General features: G+C 31.9%; 2 protein-coding genes and 1 pseudogene across 2 annotated transcripts; 2 read left to right on the forward strand and 1 right to left on the reverse strand.

Moving 5' to 3' along the window:
* Positions 1-4797: 4797 nt before the first annotated feature.
* On the forward strand, positions 4798-10374 carry LOC130979619 (chloroplast envelope membrane protein). Its single transcript, XM_057903097.1, has 7 exons — positions 4798-5592; positions 6194-6279; positions 7146-7319; positions 7687-7801; positions 8648-8745; positions 8887-9022; positions 9928-10374. Exons 1-7 carry the CDS (start codon positions 4945-4947, stop codon positions 9994-9996), a joined length of 1326 nt encoding a protein of 441 aa, XP_057759080.1. The 5' UTR covers positions 4798-4944; the 3' UTR covers positions 9997-10374.
* Positions 10375-12153: 1779 nt separating this feature from the next.
* LOC130981829 (serine/threonine-protein kinase STY13-like) lies at positions 12154-13906 on the reverse strand. The gene is given in 3 exon segments (XM_057905558.1): positions 12154-12795; positions 12941-13729; positions 13731-13906. Coding segments are annotated over 3 exon segments (1242 nt in total). The 5' UTR covers positions 13844-13906; the 3' UTR covers positions 12154-12455.
* Positions 13907-24840: 10934 nt separating this feature from the next.
* On the forward strand, positions 24841-25658 carry LOC130981231 (cytidine deaminase 1-like; annotated as a pseudogene).
* The last annotated feature ends 1591 nt before the right edge of the window (positions 25659-27249 follow it).

Below are 27249 nucleotides of genomic sequence, written 5' to 3' on the forward strand. Positions count from 1 at the left end.
AATTCTCTGTTTAGAGATGTGACCTAGGCGTTTGTGCCATAATGATGCCGAATTCTCATTTAGTTTTTGTTTTGTACCCGTTTGCAGTATTTCATTATTATTTTAAGTCAAGCCTATATAGATTATCCACCAAATGACTAGAATAAATATTATTCGAATTATAAAAGAGACTGACTTTATTGTCTCCGAACGAACAAAAAATAACCTGATTTGTCCAAACAAGAAACAGAAATCAAATTCCGTCTTAAATGACGGTACATAAAATGTCTCTAATAAATTCAAGTAAAATCCACTCGTGGAACATAATCTAAAGGTTCCTATAGCTTCGACTGCAACTATATTGCCGTCTGCCACATAGATGTATCTTTTAGCATCACTTGGCGGTCGGCTCCACAGGCAACCCCTTCTTTACACGCCAAGTGGCATATTTGGTACAATCCTTCTTCATGTGTCCCGCCTTCTTACAGAAGAAACAGGTTGAAACTTGATCCTGTTTCTTAGCCTTTTTCTGCTGAGAAGGTATATCCGCAGTAGTATACGCTTTCTTTTATACTGAGAAGATGAAGCCATGTGAGCACTTTCAGTCTTATCTTGCTGTAGCCTTTCTTCTTCTTGCACACAGTGAGATATAAGCTCATTTAAGGACCAAGTGTCCTTCAGAGTGTTATAACTCACTTTGAATTGCCCAAAGTGTGTAGGAAGGGAAATCAAAATGAAATGCACGAGTAAGTCTTCAGACAACTCTAACTTTAGTGCTTTCAACTTTGAAGCAAGATGAGACATTTCCATAATGTACTCCCTTATGTTCCCTGTACCTTTATACCTCATGGAGACAAGTTTGCTCAAAAGACTACTTGCCTCTGCTTTTTCATTCTGAGTAAAGAATTTTTCAACATCCTTTAGAAACTTTTTGGCATCTTTATCCTCAGTAATTGAGCCCCGAAACGCCTCAGGAATTGACCGTTTCATGATCATAATGCTCATTCGATTGGATCTCTCCCACTTCTCTATTTTAACCTCATTGAGATTTTCCGGAGTGGAAGTGGGTTTCTCCTCTCGAAGAGCTGTGTCTAGATCCATACAACCGAGGACAATCTCCACGGTATCCTTCCAAACTTTAAAGTTTGAACCATTCAGCATAGGAATACTGCTAATTTGCGCAGAAACATTGGTAGCTAAAGCCATAGTTTCTGGATTAGAACAAAAAGAACATGCAGTAAATATTAGATATTAATGGGTAAAAAATTCATATTGAGATATATAGCACAACATTATTTTCAATCTTTGGATAGAAAAATTAACTGTAAGTGATACTCTCATTGCAGTAATATTAGAACAAAAAGAACATGCAGTAAATATTAGATATTAATGGGTAAAAATTCATATGAGATATATAGCACAACATTAATTTTCAATCTTTGGATAGAAAAATTAACTGTAAGTGATACTCTCATTGCAGTACTATTGTCAAAATTCTGTCACACATTAAGCCTTTCTTTGGACCGACTTAATGCGCACATGGAAACTTAAACTTCGCAACCTATTTATTACCGCATATTTTCTATTAATTGCCAAACAATAACCTTCCTTTGGGCCGATTATTGATCGCATAATTAATAAACAAAAGTGTGCAATGCTTATTATTTGGCCAAACAATACTTTCTTTGGGCCGATTATTTCGCATAAATATAAGTATTACTTTATTCTTTAATTAGTTACCCAAATATGTATTTACCATCAATATGTGTATGTAATTCGGCCAAATACAGACCTTCCTTGGGCCACCATATTCGCATGAATTACATATCACCATATTCCTTGTTTAAATAAATCAATTTTCACAAAAGAGGCTACTTTGGCAGCATAATGTTCAATCAATTTATTTCAAAACCAAATCTTTATAAAATAGATGGGTATACTAATCCAATTGTTACTAGTTTCTTTATGTAACAATTAAAATACTTAAATCTCAAAAGGAATTAAATCTTAATGATGTCTTTTGAGATCTTTAAAGAAAAAAATATAATTATAATTTATGTGCCAAAAAATTCTTGATCCGTTAAAATTAGAATCCATCTTTATAAAATTAATAGGTATAATAATCCTTTATATTTCAAAAGAATAATTCATTAAAATTAAAATTAATCATTATATAAATTAAATGCCAAATCAATCTCGTATAAAAAATATATATGTATACAAGTATACCTTAAGGCATAACCAAATAATAATAATATATATATAAATATCCATACATAATGATACACATATATATGCATATAAGGAATTGCAATCAACGGCCATTGGCATAAAAAAAAAAAATTAATCTCCTGTTCGTCCAACAGTAGCAGCTATATATATACGATGTATATATTCAAAAGCAACCAAAATGGCGATATGTTACGTTGTATATGTGGAACAATACTAAGTACATATACAGACACAGTCGCACAAATATATATAACATCGTAATGTAATAAAAAAAAAACATATATACATCGATCCATATATCAATTCAGTAATTAAAAATAAAACCGAATATTTTCGATGATTAAATTATGGATGGCTCTGATACCACTTGTTGGAATAAATTAATTTCAATAACCCAGATCATTCATATTGAATCACCAAAAATAACATAATGCGCAAGCGTACCTGAATTCATAAACATGAATTATGATCGGAAGAGTTTGGATCTTGTGGTTCTTTCGATCTTCCTCAACCAAAGCCTTCTGTATTCCTAGGAGGCTGTACTGCAACTCTTTTGATGGGGAAAGAGTAACAAAGGCGGCTTTGGTATATTGGGGACCGAAACCCTGAAGGTCTATTTATATTTGAGCTTGACACCCATTAAACCTTTAAACCCAAATAAAATAGTATCTAAAGCCCAAAAGATAATATATCTAAAATCCAAAAAAGATAATTATCTAAGGAACAAAAGATAATATCCGGTTTTATTCTCATTTAATTCCAAATCAAAAGTAACAATGACTTATTCAATTAGCATTTATAACAATAAATGAGATCATCATTATATAAGTCATTTAATTTGAAATAGCATCATTTGTGATTATAATTGATATATGTATTGCCCACAAATAAATTAGGAAATTAAATAATTTCCTAACACTAATCATTCTCTAAAATTAAAACATAACCACAATCAATACTAATATTGTCTAATAACATCAATATTTAAATCAATACAAATAACACAATATTATGTATTAGTTTAGTTAGTTTTATGCATTTTAAACATAAAACATTAATTTATAGTTTTATAATGACTAATAACACAAAATATTCAGGTTTACAATATTTAAATTCCACATAAAAATAGTCATCATCCATCACTAATAATACAAAATATTAATTGTGTATGATGACCGGGCCACCAGGCCGAGTTTGGGTGATGCGAGTTATGATTTAGACCCGACCCGTAATAATGATCGGATCTATTTTTGAGACCCTTACACAGTCCTAAATTCGATGAAATCACACCAAATTAGTTCTTAAAATATTCAGAGTCGAGCCGGATCTTTGGACCGGGCTAAACCATGCACATCCCTAGTAGAGATTGAGTTATTTGGTTACACTAGAAGAGATATAATGTTATTGTTTATTAGAAAATTATAAATTGGCTTTAAATTATTATCCATTTTATCTAATATATATACATAATTAATTAATTGGAATATAAAAGATATTTGATGTATAAAACATTTTTTTTCGAACTACAAGTGTATAATTTGGCAATTGAACTCGTTTAAACATAAAAGAGAAAAGTAAAAAAATGGATTATATATAGTTGTTGTTAGTATATCAAGAAAATGCATATACACATTTAACTAATGAATTTGCCATTGTGGGACGGTGGAGGAAAAAAAATATTTGTTAGATGATGATAAAAAAAATTGTTAAAACTTTTTAAAAAATTCACAAGTTTCATTTTATTTTAAAAGTTTTTTTTATCTACATCAAATTTATTTTTAATAGCTATTTCTTTTAAAAAAATTATGACCACCTTTGCATTAATTTTACAAAACAACATTCACTACATAATTAATTAATTATGATGCATTATTGTGGGATTGTTTTAAAATTTTTTAAAAATTTAATTGTTAGAGAGATATATTTGATATAAAATAAAAAATTTTGAAATAAAATTAAAACAAAATAAAATTTATTTATTTTTTGAAATGTTAACACAGTTTAAAAACAAAAAAAATTTAGAAATTAAATTTTGTTTTGAATTTTTTTGTATATTTTTTAAATATTTATTCAAATATTGATAAAAAATTTCGAATCAAATATATAAGTGGATTGCTAAATATAATTTTTTTATCAGTTATAAAAATAATATTTATTAGTTATTTTTGTCGTATTTTTAAATTTTAAGATTATTTTATTAATAATATCTTTTAAATATTTTTTTGTTAGTATAAAATCTTTAAAATATTAAATTAGTTTTTTTTTTCTAAGATAAAAAAATATTCATTAAAATTATAAAATAAATACTAAATGAGTAGTTAAGTCTTTAAAATTTTAAATTTTTAATGTTTCCTACTAAAGACCCTCCACAAAATGTTAGCTGTTTCATAAAAGGTTAAAATCCATTGATTCATGTTTGAAGCATACGTGGCTCAACAACAGCCAATCCCCACGTGAAGATCAGATACTCATACTTCTCAGTTTTCTTCTTCTACTTACTTACTTCTCTCTACTCTCTACCGTCGTATAAATACGTATATAATAAACACACGCATACATACATATATACATACATGTAACATGACACACTCTTCACTCTTCAGTCTTCCCTTCTCTGCGGAGCGGATAAGCAGAATCACCATTATTCTTAACCACTTCCAATTCTGCATTCTTGCTTCTTTTTCTTCTTCTTGTGTTCGAAAAATGTGGTTAAATATATTGTGCTCTTAATTAATGAGCTCTTCAACTTTGTTATGCCACAACAACCTAATCTTCTTTAACCACTTCACTACTTCGCATGCACCTTCTTCTTCCTGTTTCACTCTTCACTTCACTCCCATTAACCCTAAACGCTGCGACAAGTTCGTTTCCAAAGCTAAGAAGAAGAACAAGAGGAACAAGAGTTGGTGGCGCAGGTTCTTCTTTGAGGACGATGGCAACTGGCTTGGATTGAAGGAAGATGACATGGTTGAAATTGAAGAGGAACAACAACGGAAAGAGGAAGAGGAGTTATCGGAAGATGAGAAATTCGAGGCGTGGAAGCAGAGAGCTGAAGCCATTGTTGAGTTGAGGGAAGCACAGGAAGATGTGAGGAACCAGGAGTATAGGATGTGGGAGGATTGGCTTCTTGATCAGCATGATTCTGCTTCTGATTCTGGTTCTTCTTGGAGTGATGGTTTGGATTATGATGACAAGAACAAGAACAAGGAAAAGGGGGGAAGGGTGAAAGAAGAAGATGAAGAGGAGGATTATGTTGTGATGGAGAAAGAGGAGAAGGGTTTGGTGGAGTCTGTTAGGTCGTTAATTTTCGGTGCTGTGGAACAAGATGATGATGACTTGCTCTATGAGGACCGTGTTTTCAAGTATGCTTCCACCAATTCGGTATGCGATTTTCGCCGTTTTAGTTAAGTGTTGTATCGTTGAATCTGTTAGGTAGATGGCGAAGTTTGATTCTCCCAAATTCTAGTGTTATGTTATGATAGCTGCATTAATCAAAGTTCAAAATTTGAATAATGTAATTGTTGTTATTGTAGGGATGCTTAACGTTAGTTAATTTGAGTTACTATTATTCCAATCATTAGCCCAAAGAGTTGGATGCAGTATTAGCGAGCTGTGTACTCTCGCGGATAATCAAATGTTTGTTTCCTTTGTAAGACAAGAATAGTGTTATTTGAACACCCCCAAGCAAGATTTAAGAGTAGAAAATAAGAGTTTTAAGGGGGAAGTTGGGGCCATATTAGAATCTGAAGGTGTTGATATGGACCACGATAATCAAATTTTCAAGAAGTATTTTCCATAAAGACGATATTTAAGAGGGTCTTTCAGTCATGACAGTAGTCACATTGTTAAGAAGAATTTGAATTGTTCTATAATGTTGCTTGCCTTCAATTTCTGTCATACTAAGTGAATGATGTTCTACTGCTTGCTTAAATATATACTCTTCTCGGTAACTTATTTCTATCTACCTAATTTGTTAATGCAGGCTAAATTTTTGGCAGTGTTGATAGTTATACCTTGGGCCATGGACTTTCTGGTTCATGACTATGTACTGATGCCTTTTTTAGACAGGTAATTGTTGGAAATTGAATTACTTCTAAACTGTAGTCTTTTTTCCTCTATTAGCCGAATGTGTTTCTGTTTTGCTAATATAGTTGAAGGTATATGCACAAATAGATATGCACGTTAGTATGTGCTTCTGTCTGCATCATGTTTTGTTAAAAGTGTGATGTGTGGAGGATATGACAAATGACATGTAGCATAGGCTTGGAATGCAGGGTGCTGAATTGATAGGATGAAATCAATCAAGAGATCAAGATATTAGATATAGTTAATCTAGTTTCATAATTCAATGACATAAGAACACAACATCATTATAAATTAGTAGTTTTTGCCCAGGAGAGTTGACACAAGTGGCAAAGGCTCAGAAGATATCCCAGAAGGACTTGGGTTCTAGTTCTTCCTGCCACTGTGACTGACAACTCCTTTGGTAGGCGATCTATTATATAAGTACCTCCGTAAGCACATGTTGATCCTGGAAGCATGGCATTGGTGGACTGACTGCTGCTGAACCGACCTAGACGTTTTCCATATAAAAAAAGAAAGAAAAGAAATCAGTATTTTCCTGAATAATTCTTTCCTTTAAAGCATTATGCAACTGAATAAAAATCCTTGTTGGACTGGTAGAGCAGCACTTGATGTATTATTACCCAAATTCATCAATGTTAAGAATAAATAGTATCTTAGATAGAATCTTAGGATTCTTTAAATTTCTGTTTTTTTAAAGTTTGACTTTTATGTGCCTCTGGGTCCACTACCCTAGAAGTGAGTGTCTTTGGAGTACAAATTTTCAAATGTTGGTCTCCAGTTTTGCATTTGTTTTAACTTGAATTTAAAAATCTTTTGTAACTGCCAAGTTAACCTTATTCTGTTGACAGATATGTGAAGAAAGTACCACTTGCAGCACAAATGCTTGATGTGAGGAGAAGTCAAAAACTTGAAATGATAAAGGAATTAAAGACTGAGTCAGGAAGATTTGAGCTTGAGACAGAGATTGGTAAAGCTCCACCTCTTACTGATGATGAAGTTTGGTGGGAACTAAGGCGTAAAGCGTAAGATCAACCTGTTCCTTTTCTTTTTTACTTTTTTCTGTTGAATGGCATTCTTTATTTTATGAGCAATAAATGGAACTATAAATTCATTATGAAAGTTCAAAAAACCATTGAGCTAAAAAGTGTGAAATATAACTCGTCATTTAATGAATGTTCCATAATGTTTCATTAAATCTGCATGTCATTCGTTGCCTGAATTCTGCCTTGTAATAAACCTTGTGAACTGATGAAGGCTCTGAGCAAAAGAGAATTAATCTAGTCCTGGATATATATAGTTATGGTATTTTATGTGAATTATTATTCAATATGAGCTTCAGTTGTTGTTTATTTGTTATCCTTATTTATCTTCCGTTTGTTGATCTGACAGATTAGAGTTGCGAGAAGAGTGGAGATTGGAGAATCGCAAAGCATTTGCCAACATATGGTCAGATGCAATTTATGGGATCTCTTTATTTATTCTTTTATACTTCAATAAGAGTAAAGTAAGTTTACAATTTTCTTTATTCTAAAGGTTCTGAATTTTTTATATTTTTGTTGGACTTGTAATTCTATTACTATTAATTTTTGTGAATAACCTAAGACACAAGTATAGTTTCTTCAATAGATGAAGAAAATTTCTTTTATAAAGTAATTCCTTAAAATAAAGAAGTGTCAAGAATGAAGACAAGGTAATCATTGAAAGGGAAAAAAGAAGAAGGAAGAGATGATTAAGGTTATATCTAAACCTTTGTCTGATATACTTATGTTTCCAAAGATCAAATTAGAGGACATGTATGGTTCGTTGATTACAATCATTTGGGATACTCTTAGAAGACCCTGACACATCTGTTTGCACAAAACAATATCCCAAAGTTTTATTCCTCTCAATAGCCATTCCAACATTGCTTCTCTCTTCCTACAACGAGCAAGAGCCTCTTTGACAGACTTAGAAACCGCTACAAAATCTAAGGAATATCTTGGAACAAAGTAGGCCTAAATCGACCCAACAGTTTGCTTAAGAGGAGAGGTTTGTCCTAGCACTTATAAAGGCTACACGTTATTATCTCTAGCCAAGTGTGGTTTCAAAATTTTTATTCTGAGGTGTGATCTTAGCCTACTATTTGGTGCACTTGATTTAAATGTAATATTCATATTTTAAGGAAGCTTCTTTGGCATAGAACCTAATTTGGGATACAATTAGGCATTTTATTTCTAACATTTTGCAATTTAGTTTGTTTTCCAGCTTGACTGTTGATATTTACTAATATTTTATTTATACAATTATCTTGAATATGTCTAGAATATGTCTATTTATTGTCCCTTTTTTTCTCTATGCTTCTGTTGTGCAGGTAGCTTTGCTCAAATTTACTGGTTATAAAATTATAAATAATATTTCAGATACTGGGAAGGCATTCCTAATTATACTTATCACAGATATATTCCTTGGGTAATTTCTTTTTTCCTTTTCTAACTTGTTACTTGCTTTAATATCTTAGATATTTTGAATAGTATTTTACTTGTTGCATCCCCTTTGTTTCACCTATGCTTCATATGTTGTCTGCTTTTGATGCATATGGGATGCTTGCAGGTACCATTCTGAATCTGGTTGGCAAACTTTGATTGAGATAATTGTTGAGCACTATGGGCTTGAAGTTGATCAGGCTGCTATAACTATTTTTGTTTGTCTGGTCCCCGTTGTTGTTGATGCTTGTGTGAAACTTTGGGTATGTTATCTTCAGTGGCTGCTAAATGTTGCTGGTTCAATTTCCAGTTTTTGGTATTAATTAGTTTCCAGATATAGTATAGGCGATAACTTAACACCTTTTGCACATAATTTTCGCCTTCAGCCAGCACCAAGACCAGCAAATGACCATTGTCATCGCTTCTAAGTGATCCTTAGGTTGTCGCAAACTAACAGAATAATCCTCTTTGGTCATTAATTTCACAGCAACCACTTATTTTCTTCATCAGGGTGAAAGAGAGACTTGCATGTTCCTGGAGCAAATTTAATGCTACTCCTGGATATTCCGGGTCATTGATTCTCAATCTTTTATATAAATTCTAAATATCATATATGAAAATAAGTGACTATGAATGTTCCTGTAACATGCATTAATGTGCTCCAAATTAATGCAAATATTTCTCATGAAAGAAAGGAAAGGTAGTCAGAGTAATGGCAACTCTAATTACCATGTTTCACGAGGGATAGATGGGAATGGTGTATCTATGATTCCTAATGATGGACCTTCCAAACCACTATATTATAGTTAAGATCATTTTCTCACTTCATTTAACCTCCTTTAAGGGAATTCGGAATCATCTTTGTTGTTAAATCAAAACATGCCGTTGGTTTTATATTATTAACCTGACATTAGATCTGAGCCTCCTAAGTCTAACTGTCTCCCGCATCAACCTTAATGTTGCACTGAAATTCACCTTTAAAAGGAAACCTTTGATAGAATGGATTGTCTGTTGTCTGATGCAGCTATCTGCAAAACATTTTTTTTCCCCTAAACAACCTTAAAGGGTCCCAAAAGTTTTCTATTCTGTATATTGCTGTTGGAATTTTTTATGTTTCAGTTTGCTTCCTAGTTGTTCATGCTTATCACTCTTTTCTCTTGTGATGCAGCTATTCAAATACCTCCCAAGATTGTCACCCAAGGTATCAAATATTTTCCAGGAAATGAAGCGTCACTAGTCGAGAATTTTGTACCTGCACCATCAGAGACCTTTATCTTAATGCGGTTTGGATTTGTCACCTGAAACATTCTTCAGTTTTGCACCCTAACCGTTCATTCTTCATGTGTGCAGTTGTATACATTGAACTGGTCATGTTCTTCATTTACAAATAATTACATTATCACATGCTTTTCTAAGCATGTGAAAATTTTTCAATGATTTTACCATGTTGGCCAATTGGGCTATTTTTTTTACCTTGAAATATATATGGTCAGAGTTGGCAACATTTTCCAAGAGTCGTCAAATTTCTAGTTCCTGCTGAAAAGCAATATGGACAGAGATATACCACCCAATATTTTGCTAATAAATAGGACCAAATGTTGATTTGATATTGAGATTCGCTTCCTTTGTATAGTTCCTTGAACTATTTTGTTTTAGTTTTTCCTTTAGCAATCGAAATTGATTAAACTTTGCAATAGTTTTAATTGGATGAACTACGGGTACGTCTTGTACTAACGGAGTGTTGGTTTATGTTTTTTTTTTAACTTTAATTTATTTTTGTCTTTCAAGAACCAAATTCCGGAAAATGGTATTCCTAGAAACCACATTTCTAGGAAAAATTAGAATCCTGTGTTTGCTTATATTCATAGAAATACTACTTCTAGGAATTAATGTTTCTGTTTGTTAATTGTTATATTCCCAAGAATATTATGTTAGCTGTCTGAAATGTCCCTAATAATTTTATTAAAAATTGATTTTCTTCCGTCAATCACAATATACTAATACCTATCATTTAAATTTGAATTAAGTGACAATTATACTATCAAGGATTTCGACTTGGGATTAATTAATCTTTGAAAAAAAACAAAAAATATCAATTAGTTCTTCTACGATAGTAAATGATGGACATGTATGTCCTTCTATCAATAAGTAGTACCAAACCATATGGAGTTATATTATTATAATGATTCATGTTTCGTTGTTGCCACATGAGCATAAAAATAATATAGTTTTAAACAATAAAATATTCATTATCGTTTGGGTTTTAATATAACATTTATCAACTAATTTTTATTTACCATGAATCCTACCAAAAAAAATAAAATTTTATTCCAAAAATTGTTATGTATGTGACAATCTTTCATAAATAAATGTCACATTAATTATCAGTGCATATAAATACTATCATTAAGCTTTATATGTGAATTGATAGAAGGACATAATGTGTTTATTGTTTGTTATCTTAGAGGATTAAATTTAGACTTTTTTTTTTTTGTAGAGATGGACTAATTCAAGGTCAAAATCTTCAAGGACCTAATTGTTACTTTATTCTTTAAATTTTAAACAACAAATGACAATAAATAATTTATAATTTCCGTCGAATGGGAATCTTGCAAACGTAACTCTCACATGAGAATAAAAAATGCCTTGTAAATGAGAATGTTGAGTTTCCGGAAATAAAAGATTTTTAGATATAAGATTAGATTAAGGTGTTAAATGTAACATCTCTACATTTGTATACAGTCTTTTTGATCGAATAACTTGAAATTCTTAATTGAATAACGTTCTTTTTAAACATGATATCAAAATTAATTTTCGATAATAGTCCAACCTCAACAGTGATTGACACATCAAACTGTATCATACTCCAATCTAGTGCCATAGATACTAGGTCACACTGTTCTAAGTTTGAATTTTGCTAATTTCTTTGACAACTTAGTAGATCATTGGACGTGTGAACTGATCTCAAAAGTATGCTTAATGTGCTAATAAATTATTGAGTATTGACAATGCATTATTGGAGTTTTAACGTCCTAAGTCGTATGACGAATACTTGCAACATGGATTGCAAATATAGAACACCATCCATAAAATTGATAATCCAATCATTGTGCCAACAGAATACATCACAGTGATTATATGAACTTGGTTATTATACAAGCATTTAGCATGAGTCTTCTCTAAAGGATGCTTCTTTTGCAGAAACAGTTGGGGGATCAACAATCTATGAAGAAATTATGTGTGGATATCACTCCTTAAGAACAATCAGATAAGAGTCAGTTTCAGCATCGCTCAAAATAACTTATGTCCAAGAAAACAATTGTATGAATATTCCGAGGATCACTTCCCACAGGTTTTTAAGAAAATATCAATCCTAATTGTACATACACGAGCAGAACACAAGATTTTCAACCATTTTTGCTTTCAAAGCTATACATAACTGTAGTGCATGCATGTATTACATACACAAATCTCCTCTTACTAATTCAAAACAGAAAATAAATAGAAAGCCAATAAAACAAAAGGTTCCAGTTAATATTTTCAATTTTTCTCCTTCTGAAGAAAGAAATTAAACACACATGATACACAAATCTATAATATAGTCAACCCTTTACTACTTCAGTCTCATGTTCCCTCCAAAACATCATCAGTCTTATGTCTTTCATTCGTTTTTTTTTTTTTTTCTTTTCATCAGGATCAGTCAGCAGTCATTGGTTGTGTCATGCAACACCTAAATCGGGCTTTCCGAACAGTTGTCATGATCTCAGTCTCTGCATTCTCGAGCATTCCTACAATTTCGGCAAATGGCGGGCGGACATCAGGGTTGGGATCCCAGCATCTTGTCATAATGTCACGGAGAACAGGTAAACAATCGTTGGGTATGATCGGGCGAACATTTTTGTTCACAACTGCAAATGCAGCCTGCACTGCTGTCATGTTCTGAAATGGAAGCATTCCGGTGATAAGCTCCCAAAGAACAATCCCAAAGCTATACACATCCACCTTTTGTGTGTAAGGCCTATGCTGGATCATCTCCCTGCCAAATATTGGAAAACATATAGGATCAGAACACATAGTAAACTCGTTTTAAGGAGGCAGCAACATATATCTGTATCTTCAGGATCACAACCAGAATGCACATTAAAATAGTATCAAAAAATAAAAGAAAAAACAATTCTTACGGAGCCATCCAACGGTATGTTCCAGTCTCAGGTGTCATTCCTTCAGTTTGCACCTCAATGCGAGCAACACCAAAGTCAGCAATTTTAATTGATTTGTCCCCAAAAATCAGAAGATTATCAGACTTCAAATCCCTGTGGATCAACCCAAGTCCATGAACATATGCCATGCCTCTAGCAACATCCAAAGCCTGTTTGACAGCCAATTTTAGGGGAACTGACCGGTTCTGACGCTTCATTAAAGACTGTCTAACAGAACCCCCTTTGGCATATTCCGTTACAATGCACCATACCATCGGTTTTCTGCATGCACCAATGAAACGAACTATATTAGGATGCTTTAGCGTAGCCAGCATCATAACTTCCTGCTGAAATTGTTGTTCCATCAACTGAGCCTTTGATAACTCATTTTCAGGCCTCTCCAAGATTTTGATAGCTACATCTTCACCATTATAAGTTCCCCTATAGAGTTTTCCAAAAGCTCCTTGAGCAAAGGCCTCACCCATATTAAGCTTCCTCAAATCAATTGTCCACTCATCAAAATTTTCAAGCCCCTCAGTTGGGGAACTGCTATCCATTAGAGCTTGAGCCAAAGCATCATCACTCAATGCATGTGTGACTCTTCCTCGACGATTTACACTGTTTTGAACAGAGTAGTTATCATTTGCACGTCTCCGCAACCCTTGGTGGTTCAATATGCGAGTATGGGAATCATTAGACCCAACACTACTATTATCTATGGACATCGCAACAGATCCCCCACCATTACTTGTTTGCATGCTGTCAATCGACATTAGTACCCTCCCCAAGCTTATGGTAAAAGCCTTGAGAGAAATCATAATAGTTGTCAGTTGTATGCTTGTTGAGATCTATTAATCCAGGGAATTTAGCACCACCTTCCAACATCTTTTCAGTCTTGTAAAGGAAAAAACTTTATGTCTTCAGCATCAGAAATTGGAAACTTTATAAAACCTGGAAAAACAAAAAGGAAAAAACTAAAGCCCAACTAAACTTTGAAAAATGTTCAGCATTTCTATTTATGAACATTATTTACAAAAAAACAACTTCAACAAAGGTAACTCCATGTATGGTATACATTTCATTTACCATTCACAAATAATCAATGCAAAAAATCCTTTAACAATATAATAATCTAACATCTTTTTTTTTCTATTTTTTTTTAAAAGTAATTATCAACAAACATATACTAAACCATATACTGCATCTAAAATTTAGAGATTGCTTTCAACTTCCCAAATCAAAACAAATGGGTATGAAGAAAACCCTACTCAACAGCAACATTTTTGTTCAGAATCAAAATCACAAATCAAATGCGTATATAAAAAGAAAAAACCCTCAGATACTAAGTCTAATAGCATTCCGTTTTACAAGTCAATGCACAAGAAGCCTCCATTGGAACCAAAATTGACAACAACAACAACATCAAACATCAATAGCAATTGGTAGAGACCATACCACAAAACTTACCAGCAGCATAATCCCTAATCCTTGTATCAAAAGCTACCAAATATGAATGAGAAACATGCGAAAGGTAAAACAGCTCGTTAGTCAAACGATGTACGGAACTAAAAATTAATAAAATGTAAAAAGGAAATAAATTAAATTGAGCAAAATTCTCCTCGATTAAAAGGCTAGTGAGTGAAATCACAAAGCATAAAATGAAGAAGGGAACAAAGAATAAAAAGTGTGAAAACCCTAAAATCCATGAAAGTCCTAACCGAAGAAGCTAAGTAAGAGACGTTAACTTGTAAGGTTTACCTCAACTCAGGAGGGGAGGGGAAAGTGTGTTTTTGGAGTTCTGATTGATCAAATCCAAGATTGAAGAGATCGAAGAGAATTGGAATTGGAACTGAGAAAGAAAAAGAGATTGCTGAGGAAGAAGGAGAAGAAGTGGTGTGAATGAAAGGAAAAATAACACCCAGGCGTGGACCAAATAAAAAAACAAAGAAAGAAATAAAAAAAAAAAAAGCAAAGTTAGACATTTAGATGCAGTTGTCTGTACTTAAAGTTAATAAGTAAAAAAATTATGTTTAGTTAAATTAAAATTTAATTATTTTTAACTATTAATTTTATATAAAAATAATTATATATAAATTTTAATTAAAAAATCTTTTTTTATTTATTTTACAAATATTTATAAAAGAATATCCTGATTAGACATGTTAATATATATAAAAAAACAACAATGCTAAGGAACCAACTCTATATAAGCCAAGAATCAGCCAACTGTTAAACTAGAGGTACCGGTGATTTTAATTGGATGTTGTTATTGATAGGCACACGGATGTTTCTTTTTCTTGTAAATTGGATGGTTTTGGATATTATTTCTATGTTTCATGTATTACGCATTAATAAAACATAATTAATTATATGGAACCAGCTAATTAATGATCAAAGGATCTGTTCCGTGATTCTCTCCTATCACTAGCGTATCTTCCCTCATATTTTGAATGTTGTCAACAATAATTTAAAAAACAAATTAAATTATAAATTAATAAAACTAATTAATAATTAATTATGTTGTTCCATTCTTGGCTGATTATTAGTTGGTTCCATATACTTTTCCATAAAAAAATATTTATATTTTTATTTTGATAATATTATTTTTTTTATAAATTTATACAAATATACAATAAAAAATAATTGTGTGGCATATGACCTATAAAAAATAAGAGTGGTTATATATATAATATTGAAATAATAGATGTATGGTTATTTTGTATGATCAAAAATAAAAATACTATAGTTGTTCTTGTTTGATAAGACTATGAAATAAGAAAAAAAAGATGTTCAATACAAGAAAGGTACAAAATATATAAACTTTTTTTGTCCTGAAACATAGTATTTCAATCACATCTTTAATGTCAAAGGCTTTTTAACAATATTTTTCTTCCTGTGTTTTAAAAATTTAATTATTTCATTTATTTTTATAATTTCATTAAAATTTTAATTAAATTTTTATAATTTAAAATTTTATAATTAAATTTTATATGAGATAGAATTTTCTAAAAATATTTAATAGCTATTAATTTTTGGAAAATATACTAATTTTAGAACATTTACTTCTAGAATATGTTACAAAATTATCATGTTTCAAACATAAAAATAATATTTTAAAAGACTTCATATTCTTTTAACAAAGACTAGTTAATGAAGATTTAACTAAATTTTTTCTTATTATAAAAATTTAATAAAATTTAAAAAAATTAAGCATTTAATAAATATATGTTGATTTATATTTTTATATTAAAAATTACGAAATAAAATTGTGTATTTATAATCTGATAACTTTATTTTATATTAATCAATTAATGCAATCATTCACTATATTGAATATTTTGTTAAGACAATAGATTCTAGCTAAATCCAATTTTTTTAAAAAAATATTTTTTGGTATTTGAATAAATATTTGTACTAAAATTCAATGATAATAAAGTAGATGTCAATTATGAATATGAAAAATAAAGTGGAGACCATATTTCTCTAAGAATGGAAAAACATCAATACATATAATTAAAGTTTTTATTTATTAGTTGCTTTTTTTTTAATTTCTTTAATAATTAACTAATTAATTTATCAATTGTTTATTTTTTTTAAATAAATCTCTCTCTCCTTTTGTTTTTTCAACTTGTTTTCTTCCGGGTAGAGAGACTAGAAACTTGGGATTTGGGATAGCGTGAGCCATGCTTCACTCGCACTTTTTTTGCGCTAAAATCAATTAAATGCTATTTTGTTGATAAGCATCAAGTAAATGTTAGTAATATAACGTTTCATTTATTTCATTGCGAGAAAGGATAAGAACCGTTTTTTTTTTATTAATATTAGCGAATGTGTGATTTATATTATTAAATTTAAAGTATTAATTGAGTATTAATAAAAAATAAAAAATTTAAAATTTAATTAACATGTATCTTAAAAATATAAATTAAGATTATTAATAATAAAAATTATAAATAATTTATTTTAATAAATATATTAAAATTTAAATTTTATATTTTTATAAAGATTTTTTAATTAATAAATTGATCATATACTCTAAGAATATATATTAACTTAAATCTAAATTGTATTAGTAAGGTAGTATAATTCTTTTATTATTATGTTTTGTCACAAGAAAAATGTTTCCGACACCTAACGCACGAGTTTTTTTACATTTCTCTTTAAGGTGATGCAAATATTACCTGAATATATAAAATTATTATTTATTAATTAATTATTTTGTCTCTTAAATATATGAAATATTACTATGATTACTCAAAAAAAGACTACAATATTATAAAATAAATAAATAAATAAATAAGATATAATATAAAATAAAAAATATAATTAAATAATAATATTCATAATTACTATCTTAATATAATAGAAATGATTAATATATTTATTATTATAAAGAGTGAGAAAAAGGAATATTCAAAATAATTATAACATAAAAAAGAGAGAAAATTATTTTATTACTTGTGTATTTCTTCAAGCACGGTTAATAATTATTTTACTTCCTACTTATACATATAACAAGTCTTTATTTTTAATTTATTTATTTGATTTTGTCTTAAAAAGTGATTCTTTCAGTGTTGAAAAAGTTAGCCACCCAAATCATACGTAGTCATCCATATCTTTATCATAACATCCCCCTTACATGACCATTCATGATTATATCTTGTTAAAATCTTACTAAAGAAAAATTCAATAGAAAAAAAAATCTTAATGAAGGAAAAAGAGTACAAAATTCTTTGTGGTGAGACTGTCTCATTAAAAATCTTATCAAGAAAAACCCAATGAAAAAAATCTGACCAAGAAAAAAATAGTACAGTCTCCCTCTCTTGTTGTCATCATTTAATGTCTCGAAATCGTCGCATCCCAATTTAATGTACCAATTTTTTAAAGGAGGATTTCGGAAGTGACTTTGTAAATAAGTCTGCCAAATTATCGCTTGAGCGAATCTGTTGGACATCAATTGTTCCTTGATTTTGAAGATCATGAGTGAAGAAGAATTTGGGAGAAATATGTTTTGTTCTAACCTTTGATGAATCCACCTTTAAATTGAGCAATACATGCTATATTATCTTCAAACAGGACAATTTGAGCTATCTTATGATCAATTAGTCCACATGATGACAGAATATATTGGATCAAACTCTTGAGTTAAAAACACTCGCGACTTGCTTCATGTATCGCTAGTATTTCAGCATGATTAGAGGAGGTTGCTGCTATTGTCTGTTTTGTGGACTTCCATGATATAATTATACCACCATATGTGAACAGGTATCCTATTTGAGATCTCCCTTTGTATGGATTAGACAAGTATCCTGCATCTGCATAGCCAACTAGTTGTGACTTGGATCTATAGGGATAAAACAATCTCATATCAACGTTCCATAAAGATATCGAAAGATGTGTTTGATTCCATTCCACTGTCTTCTGGTTGGAGAGGAACTATACCTTACTAGTAAATTCACCGTGAATGATATATCAGGTTGTATATTATTAACAAGATACATTAGCGCTCCAATGACTCTAAGATATGATACTTTAGGACCAAGGATATCTTCATTCTCTTCTTTAGGACGGAATTGATCATTTTCTACATCCAAAAATCTTACGATCATTGGGGTACTTAATGAATGTGACTTATCCATATAAAATATCTTCAAGATCTTTTCTGTGTATGTTGTTTGATAAATAAATATCCAATTTTTTGTATGCTCGATTTGCAGGTCGAGACAAAATTTAGTTTTTCTAAGATCTTTCATTTCAAACTCTTCTTTTAGAGTTCTTATAATTTTTGGAATTTCTTCAAGAGTTCCAATGATATTTAAATCATCAATATACATAACAATTATAATGAATTAAGATGCAGATTTCTTTATAAAAACACATGGACATATATCATCATTCTTGAATCCGTTTTTGGCCAGATACTTAGTAAGACGATTATACCACATTCGTTCAGATTGCTTTAGACCATATAAAGATCTTTGCAATTTGACTAAGTATACCCCATGCAAATATTCATTAGGCGATTTAGATATCTTTAATCCTTTAGGAACTTTTATATAGATATCACAATCTAATTATTCGTATAAGTAGGCTATTAACAATTAAATGCATATGTAGTTTATGGTATGTGAACTAATTAAATAACGCAATGTTATTGCATCAATTACAGGGGAATATGTTTCTTCATAATCTATACCAGAACTTTGTAAGAAACCTTGTGCCACAAGTCGAGTTTTGTAGTGCACAACTTCATTTTTCTTATTTCGTTTTCTCACAAATACCCATCTGTATCCAACAGGTTTTACATCTTCTGGTGTATGGACTACAGGTCCAAAGACTTTAGGTTTTGCAAGTGAGTCTAATTCAGCCTTCATAGCTTCTTCCCATTTTGGCCAATCATTTCTTTGTCGACATTCTTCGACTATTCTTGGCTCAAGATCCTTATTTTCATGCATGATATTTAATGCCACATTATATGCAAATATTTCATCAACAATTGTCTTATTTCGGTCCTATTTTTCTCTTGTAAAGACATAATTTATCGAGATCTCGTCATTTTCACAATTTTCAAGTACCTGAACGTCTTCTGGCGTTATCAGAATTTTAGACAACAACATGTGTCTTTACTATACCTTTTTCAATAGGAATAATATTTATCTTTTTTCTTTTTTGAGGATTTTTTTCTTTAGAACCGACAGGCTTACCATGCTTCTGGCGTGAATTTGTTTAGTGGTTATTTGTCCGACTAGGACATCAATTCGAATTGGAATATTTTTAGCTGGTATATAGAATTTAGTTATCCTTTTTGTATCAGAAAATGCATCAGGCAATTCATTTGCTATTCTTTGCAAATGTATAATCTTTTGAACTTCTAGTTCATATTGCCTTGATCGAGGATCTAGATGCATTAAGGATGATGCACTCCAATTAAGTTCCTTTTCAGGAAGCTTATTCTCTCCCTCTAATGTTGGAAATTTTGATTCATCAAAATAATAATCTGCAAATCTGGCTTTAAATACATCTCCAGTTTGTATTTCAATATACCTCACTATAGAGGGAGAATCATATCCAACATATATCTCTAATTTTTTTTAGGATCCCATTTTGGTGCGAAAAGATGGTGCAATGAGAACATATATCACACACTCAAATATTCTTAAATGGAAAACATTTAGCTGCTGGCCAAAAGCTAATTGCATAGGAGAGAATTGATGGTAACTTGTTGGCCTCAAATGAATAAGTACTGCGACATATAAAATAGCATACCCCCAAGTCGAGGTTGGGAGATTTGTTCTCATAAGTAAGGGTCTAACAATTAATTGGAGGCGTTTAATAAGTGATTCTACTAACCCATTTTGTGTCTGAATATGAGCTACAGGATGTTCAACATTTATTCCATTAGCCATACAATAAGCATCAAAAGCTTGGAAAGTAAATTTACCAGTATTATCAAGACGAATTGTTTTGATTGAATTTTCTGGAAACTATGCTTTTAATCGAATAATTTGAGCAAATAATCTTGCAAATGTCAAGTTGCGAGAAGACAATAAGTACACATGTGACCATCTCGAAGATGCGTCTATTAGGACCATAAAATATCTAAAAGATCCACATGGTAGAAGAATGGGTCCACATATATCGCCTTGAATTCTTTCTAGGAATTCAGGAGACTCAAATCCAATATTTACTAGTGATGGCCTTAAAATTAGCTTTCCCTGAGAACATGCAGCACAACAAAATTCACTAAATTAAAGAATCTTCTGGTTCTTTAGTGAATATCCATAGGAATTTTTAATAATTCTCTGCATCATGGTTGTTTTCGGATGACCCAATCGATCATGCTAAGTTATGAATTCATTTGGGCTAGTAAACTTCTGGTTTACAATGGCATGTGATTCAATTGCACTAATTTTAGTATAATACAACCTAGATGAAAGTGAGGGTAACTTTTTTAAAATAATCTTTTTTATTTGAATCATGAGTTGTGATACATAAGTACTCATGATTTTTCTCATTTATTATTTCAATATGATATCCATTTCGGCGAATATCTTTAAAACTCAATAAGTTTCTTAGAGACTTAGTAGATAACAGTGCATTATTTGTTATGAATTGTGTTCCTCCAGGAAATAAAATTATAGCTCTTCCAATGCCTTCTATCACATTGCCTGGACCAATAATAGTATTAACATATTTTTCTTTTGGCACAATATAGGTAAAATATATATCACTTTTTAGAATGGCGTGCAAACTTGCACTATCCGCAAGACATACATCTTCATTATATATTCTTGCCATTTTCTTCAAAGACAAATAATAATAATAAAATGAGTAATAATACATGCACAGTCAAATTGAATTCTTAATTGAAATTATTTTTCTAAAAAATATTATATATAAAAATAATGTCATATACTAAAATTTATTATTATTATTATTATTATTATTATTATTATTATTATTATTATTATTATTATTATTATTAAAACTTAACACATTTAATGGTTTAAAATTCTTACACATAAACATTAATATTTTATTATTTATATACATCATATTTAAAACTTAGAAAATAAAGCTTAACAATCTCACGTATTAAACTATTCCATCATTCATCAAATGACCAATATTTCTTTCAAGATCTTCAAAGAAATCAGATACATCATCATGAGTGGTAAAATTTTCAGCATTATTTGAAACGAAATTCGTTTCTTTGTCGTCCTTTTTCAAGTATACTTGATAAAGATCGACTAGGTGCCTTTGGATACAACAGGTACGCGACCAATGGCCCTTTCCACTACAACAGAAATATTTATCCTCTGTTGATTTATTTTGCCCATTGTTTCTTTCTTTATCCCACTTCTGGTGAGATCATTTCTTGTAAATATAATTTTTCTTTCTTCCATAATTTTTCTTGTTGCCAAAACCTTGCCATTTACTTCTTCTGAGGTTATGATTTGCCGCATTTGCTTCAGGAAATGGGGCGGCACCAGCTGGGCACACTTCATGATTTTTTAAAAGTAACTCATTATTGCATTCAACAACAAGAAGACAAGAAATTAACTCAGAATATTTTTTAAATCCCTTTTCTCAATACTGCTGCTGCAGGAGCACATTCGAGACATGGAAGGTTGAGAAAATTTTCTCTAACATATCATTATCAGTTATCTTTTTTCCACATAATTTCATTCGTGAGGTAATTCGAAACATTGCTGAATTATATTTATTTATGGGTTTAAAATCCTGTAGACGCAAGTGCGTCCATTTATATCGGGCTTGATGAAGTATCACTGTCTTTTGATGATTATACCTTTCTTCAAGGTCTTTCCATAGATCTGCAGGATCTTTTAATATGATATATTTATTTTTCAATCCTTCGTCAAGATGACAATGAAGGAAGATCATGACTTTGGTTTTATACTTCTGGAATGTATTATTTTTAGCCTTAATGGTATCTCTAAAATCCATTGAATCAAGATAGATTTCAGCATCTAGTATTTATGATAAATAGTTATTTTCAGGTATATCAAGAGCATTAAATTCAAGATGAGAAAGCTATGACATAATAAAAATTTGTTACCTGAGTCTTCCTAAAATTTGATCAGAGTGTCGTGCTGATAACGTGTTGTAAAATAAATAAATAAATAAGGAAGATGTAATATAAGATGAAGAAGTATAATTAGATAATAATATTCACCACAATTACTATCTCAATATAATAGAAATGATTAATATATTTACTAATATTATAAAGAGTAAGAGAGAGGAATATTCAAAATAGTTGTAAAATAAAAAAAGAAAGAAAATTGTTTTATTGCTTGTGTATTGCTTCAAGCGTTCAAAAACTTGGTGCGAAAATTACAACCACAAACTAACCAGCAAGTGCACCGGGTCGTACCAAGTAGTACCTCAAGTGAATGAGGGTTGATCCTACGAGAATTGATCAACTAAGCAACAATGGTTGATTAATTTACTTAGTTAGATAAGCAGAAAATGATGTTTGAGAGTTCAAAAGTATTAAACAGTAAATCAGAAAATCAGAATAGCAAGCAGTAAACTAGTTGTGAATAATATATGGAGAAACAGTTAAGGCTTCAGAGATATCTATCTTTTGGATTGATTTTTCTATATGTCACATATCCTATTAAGTCCAGATAATTAGAAATTTAAGAGAATATATTTTCAAGCTGTTGTTCAAGTAAAGAGCTTTTTCAAGTTATACAAGAACTCAATTAGAACAAGGGTCATACTTCCGTTCCACCCAAATTCATAAGATAAAGAACAAAAATAATTATTGAATTATAAATCAGTACATGAATTAAAATAGAAAAATAATAGTATCAATCCATACAATAGATAGAGTTCCTAACCTTAACAGTGGAGATTTAGTTGCTCATGGTTCAGAGAGAAAATAAGGATTCTGGTAAACTGTAAATTGCGAAATGAGATAGAAGAAAAGAGAAGACCCCAAAGGCCGATTCTTTTCCCTTTTATTTCTAATTCTAATTAATGTAAAATATATTTCCTAAAACTAAAATAATATCTTTTCCTAATTATAAATAAAATAAAAATTAAATCAAAATTAATTAACTTCAGCGCAGCTTTGTATGAGTGCATAGGGACTATTGGGCTCATTAAGGTCCACGTTGAACTTGAGAATTCTCAAGTTCGGTGTGGGTTAGAGCAATACGCGTCCTTTGGAGCTTGAATCCACACTAAACTTGGATTAACCCAAGTTCAGCGTGGGATGATACGTGATTTTTCCTCTGTGTGTTGGATTCCACGTTGAACTTGAGAAAGCTCAAGTTCAGCACAGAGGAGGCAGAGTGAAATGGACGAAAAGAGTATACTATTATATATCGTTGAAAACTTTTGAAAGTTAGATATCCAATGCCTCTAGAATCACGTCAATTGGACTTCTATAACTCAAGTTATTCCTATTTGAGTGCAAGGAAGTCGGGGTTGACAACATCATTCGCTTTCTTCCTTTTCTGCTACAAAACTCTGTCAAATCCATCCAAATGCTACCTGAAATAAACAAAAATTGTAAACAATTCAAAGTAGCATTCATAGTGGCTAAAGGTAATTAAATCTTGATTAAACTCAACAATTTAAATGCAAATTCACTAGGAAAAGATAAAAAAATGCTCACGCATCAGCGTGGCTTCTCCTATTTATACATATAACAAGCCTTTATTTTCAAACTTTATTTATTTGATTTTGTCTTAAAAAAGTGATTTCTTTAGTATTAAAAAGTTAGCCACCCAAGCCATACACGATCATCCATATCTTTATCACAACATACAAAACTTGCTACCATATAGGTCATTTTTAAAAGTTAAATTTTAGACATAGAACTTAAGCAACTATTATTTATGATAGATATTTCTGTGTGAATTAGTTTAAACTTTGTTAAAATGGGAATATACCAATCGGGGTTTTTTTCCCTATTTTTTTTTCTTTTGGGGGATCAGTATTAAGCACAAGAGGACTATAATAAAGGACTATGATCTGAAGTTATTACTAGAAGTGCTAGCAGGCTAGTATTTGGAAAAGAGTGAACTACAAATCTTTTTTTTTTGAATAACAATATGATTTTTGGAGAAAAAAATAATCCATGCCTTTATTTTCTATTTTTGTGACATAATGCAATCTCTGTGGATGTTTCTTCATCAATTCTAAACGAAAAATACTGACCTATTACAATAATTATGTGTGCTAGCACCCCCTCTTTGCTGAGGTAGATGTTCACTGCATATATATACCTCAAAATAATGAGGCAGTTAGTTGTCATCTTTCATGTCTGCAAAAATATCGTCGTTTTCATGAAAGGAGACTTCTCATACGTTGTTGAATGAGCATCATGCTAATCTTCAATCTCTCTCGTCGACTCAACCCACACCTTCGTCCGCCCACCAATCTCTAATTTCTAGGTTGCTACTGTAGGACTTGGATTCTCTGGTCGCATCTACGTCGGCATCAATTTCGAATTCTCAGGTCTCCCCTTCCACCATTCCAATCATGCCGAACAGTTCCTCATAATCAACCTCCTCCTCAATTGTGAGACCTCCCTTACTTCCTTCATTGTCTCCGCCGTACCCTACAGTGACTGCACCAGTTCCTGCAAAAGCTCCGCGATTTAGAGAACATCTAAATCCTCATAACTTCGGACAACAACGACCAATTTTTACTTCCTCCCACACCATTACGATCCCATCGATCTCTTCCTCGAAACCTCTCCTTTTCTCTTGGAGCCCCGAAACAATGAGTTGAGGCTCACAACCCGAACCCGAATGAACCACGATGATGAAGATGAGAATTTGAGATCCAAAAATGGTGTTATTTGCAATAAACACGGTACGGTCGTTGATGATGAGAAGTTAAAGATTGTGACTTTGGAGGTTGCGAATGCGTCGCATGCATCTTACAGTGGGTGGTCCCCTTCAGGGGTGGCTCTGGTGGATTGCGACAGGAAGTTGTATAAGGGATCTCACATAGAATCGGTGGCGTTTAACCCAAGCTTGGGGCCGGTGCAAGTGGCAATGGTGGTGGGTAAGATGAGATCGCGGGTGCAGTGCTGGTGGAGAAAAAAGGTGCTCCAATGAGACAGAAAGAGACGGCAAGATTGTTGATACATTCCATTTTAGCCACGTGCCACTTTCAAGCATTGTTTTGCTGTCCTGATTCTAATGATGTTTGACAATTGACATGGTTCGATTATGATTATTGTTGTTGGTTTTTTTATGGATCATAGTACTCATTCATGGATATGAATCAATGAGTCATGAATGGATGAGAGGACAATGTATGAGAAGTCTCCTCCCATGGAAACGACAACGATTTTGCGAACGTGGAAGAAGACAGCTAACCCCCTAACCATTTCGAGGTGTACACATATGCAGCAAACATCCGCCTCAGCAAAGAAAGGTGTCAGCACACATAGTTATTGTGACAAATTAGTGTTTTCCGTTTGAAGTTGACAGAAATGGTTCCGCTAGATAGATAATGGAGAATCTAAATAATGTGAACAATGGGCTGAAAATTTGGCCCAATGAAGGTGAAAAAAATACCACTTAAATTACTCAAACCAAAAATTTCATTCAGTTATTCCAAAATTTTAACTATCTCCTATACCTCAATTTACCAAATCAACATCTTCTTCTCCAAACATGTTGTCGTCGCGCCTTTATCAACATCCCTTTTCACCGGCGTCAATCTCTCCCTCACCGGACATCACCGAATCGACATCCAATTAAGAATTCAAATAACCATCTGCATACCTTCTAAACTGAACATTCAACATTTTTTACTTGTATTTATTTAAAATAACCATCCTCATAAGAAATACAATAACCATCTGCCAACCTAGTGAACTAAACAACTGGCATATTATTCGTTATCAATGCATAGACTTTCGCTGCTTACCTTGTTAGATTGTTTACCCTCCACATCAACGGACATGTGAGGGGGAAGGCATGGGTGCGGTTGTGGCTGCGGAGGGAACTGCCGCACATGGTGAGGCTGCGATGGTGTCAGTGAGGGATTGGTGGCGTCGGCACAGCGGGGGTTGCAGCAGTAGGGGGATGCACAAGTGCGGCTGCAGAGAAATGGACGCCATTTACATGCATGTGAGGGTGATGCATGTATGAAAATGTTGCTAAGTATGCCCCTGGATGCCGATAGAACTGCCGCGCACAGTGAGGTTGCGACGGTGAAGGCGGGGGGACTGCGGAGGGGACTGCACGGCGCTGCTGTAGAGCGATCTGACGTTGCTACGGAGTGCAAGCGGGACGAGGAGATGTTTCGGCGGCGTCCGCGGGAGGCTGGGCAATGTCGGACTGGACAGCGAGGAAGCACAGCGGCACCGGAGGTGAGTTTGCAAACCGTAGATCGCAAATGAAGAATGGGAAGTTAGCATAAAATTGGGAGTAACTGTGCCAACTGTGATTTGGTTCAATTGTTAATTTTTATTTTTCAAATTCCAAAATCTGAAATTAAAAATAATAAATAAATAATTTCATTCTTTTTTTTTACTCCATTATTCACATTGTTTACTATTCTCATTGCCTTCCTATATTTTTCTCGACAAAAAAATCCACAAGAGCTGTGTTGTGTTATAGAAGAAATAGGGATCGAAATGAATTGTTTTTTTCTTGAAGGGTCACATTATCATTAAAAAAAATAGACAAAGACTGAATTGATAATTCATTATTTAAAAAATGTTTTGGACTAACCCATTACAAAAATTTGGCCACGTATATGCTATTCGGCCCCTCGGCTACATGTTAAGA

This window comes from Arachis stenosperma, chromosome 5 (assembly GCF_014773155.1).
Source record: "Arachis stenosperma cultivar V10309 chromosome 5, arast.V10309.gnm1.PFL2, whole genome shotgun sequence".
Taxonomy (NCBI): domain Eukaryota; kingdom Viridiplantae; phylum Streptophyta; class Magnoliopsida; order Fabales; family Fabaceae; genus Arachis; species Arachis stenosperma.

Bases quoted from the DNA above. Each gene is read 5' to 3' on its own strand.
- LOC130979619 (XM_057903097.1), top strand. From the start codon at position 4,945: ATGAGCTCTTCAACTTTGTTATGCCACAACAACCTAATCTTCTTTAAC. The intron at 7,802-8,647 runs GTAAGTTTACAA...TCTGTTGTGCAG, and splicing joins TATACTTCAATAAGAGTAAA to GTAGCTTTGCTCAAATTTAC. The intron at 8,746-8,886 runs GTAATTTCTTTT...GGATGCTTGCAG, and splicing joins ATCACAGATATATTCCTTGG to GTACCATTCTGAATCTGGTT.